Source organism: Medicago sativa, chromosome 1, assembly GCF_051527215.1.
Source record: "Medicago sativa cultivar Bolivia chromosome 1, Bolivia_mono, whole genome shotgun sequence".
In the NCBI taxonomy this organism is placed as follows: Eukaryota; Viridiplantae; Streptophyta; class Magnoliopsida; order Fabales; family Fabaceae; genus Medicago; species Medicago sativa.
In genome coordinates, this window is record NC_140749.1 from 68,629,697 (window position 1) to 68,642,537 (window position 12,841).

General features: G+C 28.5%; 2 protein-coding genes across 2 annotated transcripts; both read left to right on the forward strand.

Annotated features, from left to right (window-relative positions):
• The first annotated feature begins 732 nt into the window (after positions 1–732).
• Positions 733–12,557, forward strand: LOC146956737 (phosphate transporter PHO1-like). Its single transcript, XM_085731218.1, has 15 exons — positions 733–980; positions 3,253–3,333; positions 3,439–3,673; positions 4,050–4,381; positions 4,611–4,659; positions 9,204–9,275; positions 9,738–9,867; positions 10,347–10,467; positions 10,650–10,899; positions 11,044–11,148; positions 11,254–11,298; positions 11,417–11,569; positions 11,667–11,945; positions 12,032–12,168; positions 12,285–12,557. The coding sequence occupies exons 4-15, from the start codon at positions 4,323–4,325 to the stop codon at positions 12,373–12,375; spliced, it is 1,491 nt and encodes a 496-aa protein (XP_085587344.1). The 5' UTR covers positions 733–980; positions 3,253–3,333; positions 3,439–3,673; positions 4,050–4,322; the 3' UTR covers positions 12,376–12,557.
• Positions 741–4,318, forward strand: LOC146956738 (phosphate transporter PHO1-like). The gene is made up of 4 exons (XM_085749644.1): positions 741–980; positions 3,253–3,333; positions 3,439–3,673; positions 4,050–4,318. Exons 1-4 carry the CDS (start codon positions 741–743, stop codon positions 4,316–4,318), a joined length of 825 nt encoding a protein of 274 aa, XP_085605770.1.
• Positions 12,558–12,841: the final 284 nt, after the last annotated feature.

Genomic DNA, 12,841 nt, shown 5'->3' on the forward strand with positions numbered 1-12,841 from the left:
ACCTTTAATTATAGAGCATGTATGGGAAAAAAGATAAATAACTTTTTGTAAAGGTTACCATTTTACATAATATGTTGAATAAAAATACGATTAATCTCCTTTAAGCTAACTTTTTTTTTTTTTTTTATAGATTCATTTTATCCAACTTCATTATATGTTAACACAAATTTATGGTAATTTTTTTTATAAAATAATAAAAATTAACACAAGTTATTTTTTTCTTTCTATCATAAATTAACACATATTATATGAACATAGTCAAAATATTTAGTAAAACAAAATTAAAAATACAAATTATATTCTAAGATTTTTTTGACCAAAATAATAACTTTAAGATGATAACCAATGATGTACATTTCTTCACAACTAATCTATCTACATTAATCAGGTGATTAGACGTAAGTAATTAATGAGCTATAGATGTAGAAAAATCATTTGAAAATACCCGAATTTAAAATCTGGACATAAATAATTTTTGATCATATTACTTTATTCTCTTTACTAAACCTCTCGACCCAGCTCCAAATGAATTAGCAGGTCTCATTCTCCTATTATAAGATAAATAAATAAAAACATCTGGTACTAGATTAATGTTCACCACACGGCTCTTACTTTCTCTATATAAAATAATCTCTATAAGATTCTATCGTATCAAATTACATCCACTTCATATAACCTCATTCCCACTTTTCTTCTCTCTATATATATACAACTCCTTCCTTCACAATATAGAAAAAGAAATGGTGAAATTCTCAAAGGAGCTAGAAGCTCAACTCATACCAGAATGGAAGGAGGCAGTCGTGAACTATTGGCAGCTGAAGAAGCAGATAAAGAGAATCAAGCTCTCAAAAATTCCAAAGCAAAACCATAACCACGCCGACGGAGGAGGGTCCATTTTCAATTCTCTTTGCTTTCTTGTCAAGAAAATCTCCCTCAAGCTCTCACCTGAATCTGATCATGATAACACAAATATCATTAAGGTATTGTATAGATTAAGATTTTTTTTGTTATTGAGAAATATTAATTTCTGGTATGTCCAAAATATTATGCACACGGTGAAAGCATGGTGCGGTTATTGCGTGTGTCTTTTAGTTTTCTATATTTTATCACATAATGGAATTAGTGTTTCATCATTTTCATTACTCCTTCTTTGTTAGTGCGTATCTTTTTTACTCCATAGATTTCTTCCACGTCCATATATATAGCATTATCATACACTAAATGTGGCCTTATCCTCTGACTAATGAAATTTGAATCATGGTTGGCCATATAGAAACACAAATAGTAGAAACATAACTTTAGAATGGTTGAGGTTATATAACTTGATAATCCCTAGTGATGTGAAATGATATTATTTGCATCTATTATTGAAATGTAATATCTATACACAATAATTTACAATGAATGCATTTAGACAAGATCACTATGATTGTGGAGTGATTCAAGGAGGTATGTATGCGGCAGTATTATCCATACATACGTAATTATATTGTGAGAGACTATAATCTTTTATGCTACAGACTCAATTTCTTACAGCTTCAAACGTGAACAAAGAATAAACATCATTTTGTTTTTACAATAATAAACATCATTAATTTTAATTAGACAAGGATTATTTTCAATTCATTCACATAGCCACCAATTATTATCGTTTTTTTTACGCACATCAATTATTATCATGGATTTTTTTTCTTCTTCTATCATGGATATATAATAGTTAATAATAATATGTAGTCAATATAAATTGCAAACTAAATAACAAAAACAACAAATATAGATAAATCTTTGTAAAAAAACAAATATAAATCATTTACTAATGGGATTGCTATGGTTGCCAAAATTATAATATAGTATAGGTTCGTTTGTATTTCATTTTTTGCCTAATACAGATTTTGTTCATCACCTTATACATACAACCAATCGTATTAACATAATATCATTGTGTCATATTGACCAAGAATGAAGAAATAATTTTTTTAAGAAGTTAAAATGAAACTATATTAAATTAAACAAAGCACCATGTCCTCTAAGAATGAAGATATAATTTGATTATATTTCATTGTGGTGATATACACAATAATACAAGTCAATGAGGTGTCATCTTAATGGTAATTAGATCTAACTCTAGAGTTTTGATATCAATTCAATTTATATTAAAAAATTATCATTAAAACCATTTTAATTATTGTCGAAAATTAGTACCATTTTAAAGAATAATAATGTCTCATTTCCTACTTTAAAAAAAATGTAATATGAGTATTATTTATTTAAATAATTATACATCATGTGTATATTGATTAATATTTTTATCAAGTGGGGTTAAGGCCTCTAATTAAAGTGGGTTTAGTGGCCTCCCTTTTTAAAGCCTTTTTTTCCTTACTTTTTTTGTGGGTTTTTCAATAGGGTTAATTATGTTTCTAGTCCCTATAAAATAGCGACCTTGTAAGTTTAGTCCCTGCTTAATTTTAATAGCATTTTTAGTCCCTATAAAAAAAAATTTACTTATAATTTTAGTCCCTGCTAAAACAAAGTTTGATTAATTATCCTTAAACTCTTAAATTTTTGAACGATTTTTTTGAGACAAGATTAGAACACTATGAAAGGTTCGTTTACTAAAATTTAGAATTTTCTGACATGAAATGAATTAAATATGAATTTTTTAAAACGACAAAAGTTAAAGATAAAAAGTAATAAAATCTGGATGTAGAAATCAAATTTTGCGATAATTTTTTGTGGACGAACTTTTAGTAATGTTCTAAACATGTCTGCAAAAAATTGTTCAAAAATTTAAGAGTTTAAGCATAAATTAAACAAATTTGAATTGAGTAGGGACTAATACTCAGTGCAGAAAAACAAAATTAGGGACTAAAAATGCTATTAAAATTAAGTAGGGACTAAACTTACAAGGTCGCTATTTTATAGGGACTAGAAACATAATTAACCCTTTTCAATATCTTACGAAAGCAAGCAAATTAAAATAGCTGTGTCATTTGTGATTGTCTCTCTATTAGCACGTGAAATGGTGTACATATATAATTCTAAAGTAAGCAGCATAATTTTTATTTTTGAAGAATGAGCAGCACAAAATTAAAAATAACTAAAAGTTAAAAACACACACAAAAATTAATTTAAATAGAACAACTAAAAAATAAAATAAATATGGATATTTAAAAAAAATATGAATATCAGAATATGGATACTTTATCTCAAAAGAAAATAATACAAATATGAATATTTTTCTAATTGGTGTAGGTGAGGAAGAAAACCATAAAAGGCAGTGGAGAAGAAATATACCAAACAGAGCTTGTACAATTATTTTCGGAAGAGGATGAGGTAGGGTTCATAACTTGATGTCTTCTAGCTTAAATACTATGCATTTTTGGACTTACATCAATATGTATGTATGTGTGTGTGAAATATCCTTTTTACTGTTCACAGGTCCGTGTGTTTTTTGGGATGCTTGATGATGAGCTAAACAAGGTGAACCAATTTTATATTAAACAAGAGAATGAATTCATTGAGAGAGGAGAAGCTTTGAACAAACAGCTTCAGATTTTGCAAGACCTAAAGCAAATTATAAATGATAGACGAAGGAAAAAATATCCGCCAACAAAGGCAAATAATACAGAGACTTTCCCGCGTTTTCCAGCACGAGATTCTGATTATTCATTAGGTCAGTTTTCTACGACAAAGTTTAAATCCTTTGTAGACAATAGTAAATTCAATTTAACGTACTTTCTCTCTTTTTCAATCTTTTTATAAAATCAATATGTTAAGTTAAAAAATGTTAAGTTAAAAATTTCAAACAAATAAATCTTATATATATGAGATTATATATATAAATTTCCAAAATTATTCAATATATTTTAATGATATCTCTTTACTTTGATGTGTATAATATGATAAGTGCTAAAAGAATTTTTAGTTTTCTTGTATGAAAAGTCATAGACTTCTTTTGATTGAGAATATTTTTCTCATAAGCTAAAAAAGTCAATAGCCTTTTTTGATTTCCATATTATTAAAGTATGAATGAGTTGCTTAATTTGCAGAATGTTTAGGAGATTCGGACGAAACAAATTCAGAAATTTCACATACAGAAGAGGTAATAGCAAGTTTAGAGAAAAATGGTGTAAATTTTGTGAATTCAGCAATGAGGACAAAAACAAAGAAAGGAAAGCCTAGAATGGCAATGAGAATTGATGTCCCAGGAACAAATGCAACTCGAGCAATTACAGCTATTACTAGCATGCTTTGGGAGGATTTAGTGAACAATCCAACAGGAGATTTCATTCACAAGAAAAAAAATTCAATGTGCTGAAAAAATGATTAGAAGTGCTTTTGTGGAGCTCTATAGAGGCCTTGGCTTGCTCAAAACTTATAGGTTTTAATTTTTTTTCCTTAAGATTTAATGTTTTGTCAATATTTATTTTTCACTAATCTTCCTTTTCTAGGTGATTAATAATTCATGAGTAAAAAAATAATAATGTTGCATAGAATTTCTAAAAATAGCATGTGGTGTGTTTATACTTTATATGCCTTATCTATTCCTAAACTATAAACAACTGTTTCATGACTATGCAAATTCTAATTACATTCTCTCACTTTGGCAGCTCACTGAATATGGTAGCATTTTCAAAGATATTGAAGAAATTCGATAAGGTAAAAGGCCTAAAATATCGCATCTTCTTTATTTTTGGCACACTATAAGTACATGTCTGCATAGGCAAACACACATAGAGGGATGAGTTATTGTTTTTCATTCATTTGAGTGGATAGGGCCAAATTGGTACTCGATATTGTGTATATATTATGAATATCGGTTAAAATGGTCCCCGTTTTTTATCTTCTAAAGTTCTAATTGATAAATACATCTAAATATGTTAAGTGCTGGTGATTAATCTCTTTTGTAAATTTTGCTATTTGAATGTGACATCTCCTTAACGGTGATCCCAACTCAATGTCAACACAGTAGAGACTAATTTTCCTATAAAATTTAGGTTTTTCTTAAACTAATTTTCCGAATATTAGTTCTTGCAAAATTACAATCTCATATGACATTGTAATTTTATAGTCAACATGCAATATGACATATCATGTTAACATGTCTCATCATAACCTCTAACGAGATAAATTAACATAGTGAGTTAGTGACCAATTTCAAAGGACATTTTACAATATCAATGATGTATTTGTAAATTTTTTAAAATGATGAACTATTTTGACATGTTGTTAAAATTCATAGATCAATTTGCCTATTCCAACTTTTTATTTATTAAGAGATGCAATTTTTGCTATATTTGCATGAAAAATCTCGTGTTCATTTATCATTTGTTAGAGTAACCATAATTCTTAACATCTATATCCATAATTGAGAAAAGAGAAATGATATTCTAACAACCATTTTGTGACAACCTATGTGACAACTTTATCTCTCATACTCACACTATCTTTTTACTTTCTCTCTCTATTGCTTTCGTTTCCGTGTTACTATCTACTTTTCCTTTGAAAATTGGTGGTTGTCACAAAAGTTGTTAATTTTTGGTTGTTAGAATATCATTGCTCTTGAGAAAAATATACCTAATTTCCAAATTAAGTCGCGTATACTTGAGAGACGCAATACAGATAAGGCGCCTTCTACCGTGGGATAGGAGAACAAGTCCCCTACGGTACGTTAGTTTTGTTGTACTGGTGGTAGCAAGTTAGTGAAGGTATTTTCATTTAATTTAATACTCCCTCCGTTCCTTTTTAAGTTTCTTTTTAGGGTGAATTTTTCGTTCCTATTTAAGTGTTTTTTTGGTATTTTAAGGATACAATTTGTCAATTATACCCTTTGTCAATTACTCTTATCTTTTTCAATAAAACTAATTACTGTTATCTATTTGAAAAACTAAAGTTTGTTTTTTTAAAACAAAGTTTGTTTCTTGTTATCTTCAAATTTAAACAAAATTTTGTTACAAATAATGGTTCAAAGACGAGTTAAAATTCTATAAGTATGATGAGTAACAATTGTTAAAAATTGCAAGTGCAAAGTAAAAGAACAAATTTGAGAGAAGAAAAATAAAAGACTCCATGGATGTTCAAAAGAAGAAAAAGTGGAAGACTCATTGGAACTGCTTATGAGAGGTGAAGATGGAGCAATAGTTGAAGACTCATTTGACAAGATACAAGAACAAGATGACAATGAAGAAGTTTCATCAATATAATTTTTATATTGACTTAAAATAATTAAAAAGATATGCACAATATTTAAAAAATTTGACAATTGTTTGTTATGAGAGAGAGTGCGCAAAAAAATAGGAATTTGTTGAAGAAAAAGATAATAACTGACAATTGTTTGTTACGAGAGAAAGAAAACATATTAAATTTATTGGAAAGATAAAGTAAGTGTGTGCAAAAAAATAGGAATTTAGTGGTGGATTAAAATGAGGGTATAATAGGAAGAAAATGTGCAAAATTACACATCGCTAATTTGGTGCTAATTTTCTAAAAAGAAACCTAAAAAGGAACGGAGGGAGTAACTTATAATAAATGTTTTCCCATTTTTTCTTGTTATATTTGTTATGTAATGAAACTTAAAATTAATACTTAAAAAACCTAACCAAACCAAACTGAACCAAAAATCTAAATATTTATAATTATTTATTCTTTTATTATTATTATTATTATTATTATTATTATTATTATTATTATTATTATTATTATTATTATTATTATTATTATTATTATTATTATTATTATTATTATTATTATATATTGCATTATTATGTTGCTAGTTGGTTTTTAATCTTATATATTGCACTAATTTAATCTATATTATTATTACTTAATATATTTTAAAAATAATCGATAATTTTCATACTATTATTTTAAATTTTTTTAATATATTTTGCATCAAACCTATTATTTTACCTTGTTTGCGTAATATTAATATTAATAAAAAAATTATATTCTTAAAAAAAGTAAATAAAAAAATATATTTTACATTTTGGATATAAAAAAACCGATCCAAATTAACCGCATATATTTGGATCGGATCGGTTCAATTTTTTTTTTTTTGGAATAGTCATCCAAACTGAACCGAACCGCATGTCAATTTTATTTTGGATCGGATGACACTTTACCTCAAACCGATCCAAATCGCACCGCAAACACCCCTAACAACAATTTCATTTTAAAATATAAGAAATACTTAATTTTTTTCTAAACTAAACAAGACAAGAATTTTTTGGCTATATTAATAAATAACTGAAAATTATAATCTACTAACTAGTAGCAAAATAATAAAAATCATATAATGGTTGTTCAATTTAATATTTAAATTTAATAGGAAAAGTATTAAATTAATAGGAATAACTTTTTTATCAATTATGAAACATGAAAAAAAAATCAAATTTTCAATGGAGAGAACAGTGTTAAGATTATAATTTATGTGCTGTTCCTTCAAAAAATAATTTATGGGCTGCAAACGTTTTCGAACATCTACTTGCACAAAATATTCGATATTATTTTTTTGAAGGAAAAATATTCGATATTTATTATCAAACAAACAAATCCAGTATTTAACTATTAACATGGTATTCTCTCAAAAAAAAAAAAAAACTATTAACATGGTAATTTTGTCAACAAAAAAAAACTATTAACATGGTAATAACCTTATAATGTGATAAAAACCGTCTAATACTGTTCAAATAAGTTTCCCTTCTCAAATCTGGTACATTGAATTAAAAATGAATAAATCTTATGGTAGAATAAAGCTCTCTCACGAGAGGAGACTTGTTTTGCTCTCTCACCGAAGCCTTCGCCTACAGATAATTAACTAATTAAATTAAAGAACGTAACAAACTAATCAATGTTTTATTGTTCCCATTCCCCTTTTTGAGTGATAAAGTCATATTTTGTATTTAAATAGCAGTTTGCTTTATATACTTTTTTTTTTTGAATGTAGTTTGCTTTATATACAGTTCTTGTATATAAAATTTAATTAAGCATTGGTGCATCTATTTAGTTAATTTTAAATAATAATGGGGAATACAGCTATTGACACGGTTTATATATTTGCTTAATATATACTTTAATCTATATTGGGGTGAGTCATGACATGAGTGTATGAGAAAAGTAACTTTTTTAAGATAATACTTATGACCATATTCATAGAAAGCTTAGATTTCAATGCTTAGTTGCTTACAAGCTAATGCGTGCCAAGGAAGCTTTTATCCCATTTATACAAATATATTATGGAATTATTATATTTAGGCATGGTGTTTGTGCTTTTCTTGTATATATAGCATGCCCATTTCAATTTTTGTGTGTCTTAAAGCTATGATAATTTTTCAATTACATTTTAAAGAAGAAGAATAACATTCTAGATTTATACTTTTACATAATTAGACCTAATTTGGTTATGTCATAAACCCTTCAATATTTAGCTTAAATGGACGATATAGTAATCTAGAATTAGATATGACTTTCTAGCTAATGATTGTTAAATCAGAATGGAATTACTCGGATGCTCCCAATCAAGTCAACTTTAGTCCAAGCTAATTAACCACCATTGAATCGAATCACTTGATTGTTATCTTTTTTATTCACAAGGGCTTAACCCCTTAGCCCCTAGAGAAGAAAGCCCAAATTATTCAAGTAAACATAACGTTTATTATTGATGTTCAATATAAGTTGAAACAAGTTCAAGTGAACATTGACTATCATATAGTATTGATGCTAGCTAAACAATGAACGACTATATTAGCTAATAAAACTAACCCGTAGTTTGGACAATATCTCGTTCGTTACAAATGAATAAAGTAAACTATAACTCAGTTTATTACCGCCCTTATACTTGATTTTTTTTTCTTTTTTGGGTCTAGTAGCCTGGTGGCTAGAGCTCACACAATTAATTGTGGAGAAGTTGGGTGTCCGGGGTTCGAACCCCGACCATGCATAAATTATGTAATGTCCCTACCAACTGAGTTAAGCTCACAAGGACGATTATTATTTAATTTGTGAAAATAATAATCGTGATTATTATTTTCACAAATTAAATAATAATCACACATGAATGTACTATAATTGTTCACTTGCTTGGCATTGGTAGATTATTTCTATAACTAACTTTTATTTTATTAAGTTAGTATCTCTAATTTTTACAAGTTTAAACATAACTTCCAATAATATGAACTAAATCATATTGCCATGTGATCAAGCAGGTGTCTTGCCAAAAAGCTTCTTCAAGTTATTTAAAAGAAGTGAAGAAATCCCATTTCGTTAGTTCTGATAAGGTATATCCGAATATTCCCTTCAATATTTTCAAAGCTGCATGGGGGTAAAGAAAAAGTGAAGACAAATAATATGGCATTCATTATAATCACAAAAATGTTTTATATAATCGCAACATCCGGTTAATCACGTGCAAAAATATGGTTGGTCAAACTCACATCGAAAAGTAATTCATATAGTCGAACTAACCATATTTTTTGCGGCAGATTAAATTAACCAAAAATTTTGTCGTTAAATGAATTAATCATATACTCAATTAAATTTACCATGGTTTAAAACCTGATTTAATCAAGTGTCATTCGGGTGTAAGAAAAATGTGGGTGTTCGTGTATCATTATAGTTTTAATAACTTTTTGGTTTTGGTCTTCACAAATTCTTTAATAATGTGCATAATGGGTTATATTATATGATAATCTAATATGTTGCTATCGTTATATATAATACTTGTTAATTTATATTATTAGGTTCTTAGACTAATGGACGAAGTGGAATCCATATTCACAAAGCACTTCGCCAACAATGACAGGAAAAAGGCAATGAAGTTTTTAAGACCCCAACAACATAAAGATTCTCATATGGTCACTTTTCTTGTCGGTAAATATAATGCTTCTCTCATTGTCTCTCCTTAATTAAGGGCACTTTTAATTCAGTAACATTAGTATATATAGTATAGTATTTTATTTTATACATAACGACAACACCCTCAGTTCAACTTGCAATGCAATATATGAGGTGCACACTACATGTACCAACTAGGCAACCATGAAACAGTTAGACGAATATAGAACACAACACATTGACACCGATATTAATTTAAGAACATAAAAATGATCGAAGGTAACTACGTGTGTGTTAATATCGTGTCGAACATTAGACAGATCTTCAATTTAAAGTATCAGTAACAAATAGTTATACAACGTCGACTAGCCACTAATTACTAGTATGGTTTGGACCCACTAAGCTAATGGGTCATACTTGAAATATTTTTTTTTGTTGGAAATCTGATATGCAAAACAATGTTTTTACTTCACATATTAAAATATCTCACCTATGTATTTTAATTTCCTTTGCAGGGTTGTCTACAGGTTGTTTTGTGTCATTGTTTTGTGTATACGCAATATTGGCTCATTTGTGTGCTATATTCTCTCCTAGCAATGAGTCAGCTTATATGCAAAATGTCTATCCTGTTTTCAGGTACAAAATTATGTTTAACATCTTATTATAGATTACTATAAATATTTATCTTTCTAACTAATGAGCATTTACAATTATAAACCATGATTGTAAGAACTTACCTAAAAAAAATAATTGCGGAAATTTCTATGCCAAAATATTTACATCATAAATGTGCTAATGGTTACATTGATTATATGCAGTGTGTTTGCATTGCTAAGCCTGCACTTATTTATGTATGGATGTAACCTATATATGTGGAAGAGAACAAGAATCAATTACAACTTCATTTTTGAATTCTCCCCAAGGACATCACTTAAGCATAGAGATGCATTTTTGATATGCACTACCTTAATGACAACAGTGGTTGCAGCAATGGTTATGCACCTTCTTTTAAGGGCTGCAGGATTTTCTCCTAGCCAAATTGATGCACTTCCTGCAATATTACTTCTGGTTAGTATAATGACTTATATATTTTGAATAAATAAGCTAGATTTAGGTTGCTTGAAAATAAATAATTTATCATATCATCCCTAGTATTTATCTTTTAAACCATTTTTGGACACATTTGTGCTAACTATGAACTGCAATTTTCAGTCTTTTATAGCTCTGCTCATTTGTCCATTCGACCTTTTTTATCGCCCGACCCGCTACTGTTTCATCCGTGTCATTCGCAACATAATCTGCTCACCATTTTATAAGGTAAACTTCAACTTCAATTATCTTCTAACAAGTTGGATACATTGTAATAACACAGAAAATTGAGCTTAGCATTATTAATTTCATTTTAATTTGTCATTTCAACAGGTTCTGCTAGTAGACTTTTTTATGGCTGATCAACTAACTAGCCAGGTGATTATATTTATGCACATGAGTTGATTTTTGTTTTTGTGGTCATTTTTCACCTACACTTTATTATTCATCCTAACTATATTAACATGAAATTTTATGTTATGGTTGATGAATACAGATTCCATTGCTAAGGCATTTGGAAACTACTAGTTGTAACCTATTGGCTAAAGTTTTCAAAACTCACCACCCTGAGACTTGTCACTCTGGAAGACTGTATATGGAAATAACTTATATCATATCCTTTATGCCATATTATTGGCGTGCTATGCAAGTAAGCCTCTACAAGATTCAGAAAATGTTACATTGCTAATTAAACTTTTTTATGTTACTGACTAATAGTACACATGCTTGTTGAATTTTGTTACAAGTGTGCGAGACGGTGGTTTGATGACGGTGATGTGAACCATTTAGCTAACATGGGAAAGTATGTTTCGGCGATGGTAGCAGCCGGGGCGAGAGTAACATACAGCAGACAAAGTGATCAGCTATGGTTCGCAATAGTCTTAATCACTTCTGTAGTGGCAACCACTTATCAACTCTATTGGGATTTTATCAAGGATTGGGGTTTTTTAAATCCTAACTCCAGAAATCCATGGCTTAGAGATGACTTAGTTCTTAAGAAAAAAAGCATATACTATTTGTCTATTGTAAGTTCTCTATCTCTTAATGGTCTGAATGAATATAATATAAAACAGTTATAAGTTTTTAATATCAGAGTGATATTGGATTGCAGGCCTTAAACGTTGTTTTGAGGGTGACATGGGTTGAGACTATCATGCATTTCAAAGTCGGACATGTTCAATCGCGACTGCTAGAATTTTTGTTGGCTGCACTTGAAGTTATTCGAAGAGGGCATTGGAATTTCTACAGGTGCATTTTATTATCCTCTTAAAACCTTTTAGATTCTTAGAGATTGGTCCTTAAAATTTGTTAAATAGTGAACAAAATCACAGAATGACTCAAGAACTTTGTTATTTTCTGAACAGGTTGGAAAATGAGCATCTAAATAATGTCGGTCATTACCGAGCAGTGAAGACAGTTCCGTTACCATTTCGAGAGACAGATTCTGACTATTAAGAGTTCCATTCCAATAACATGTGTTATCATCTATTTCTATTATGTTAAACTAGTTTCAGCAATTACAAGCTTGATTTTGTTTAATCTATTGTAAAATGTAATCAACAAGGAAAGAAATAAGTGTCAATTGAACTAGTTGAATGAGAACAAATGAGAGAATATACCACATTTTTTTCCTAATATATTTCTAGTGTAAATGACTATCATAATGGAAAATCAAGAATGTTAACTCAAAAAAGGGAAAACCACCATAATGTTGGTTTTTTCTAGATTACCTTCTCTTGTTTAGAGGGTATTTAACCCCTCATGATATCAACCAATCAAAATGCAATATACATTGGCAACATTAAATGTCAAATAAATGAGTAAATTTTTTCTATAAAAAAAAAAAAATTAATTTTAGGTAACTTTTAATACTTTTAATTTTTATTTAATTATAGACAAAATTACATTATAGGTCCTTTAT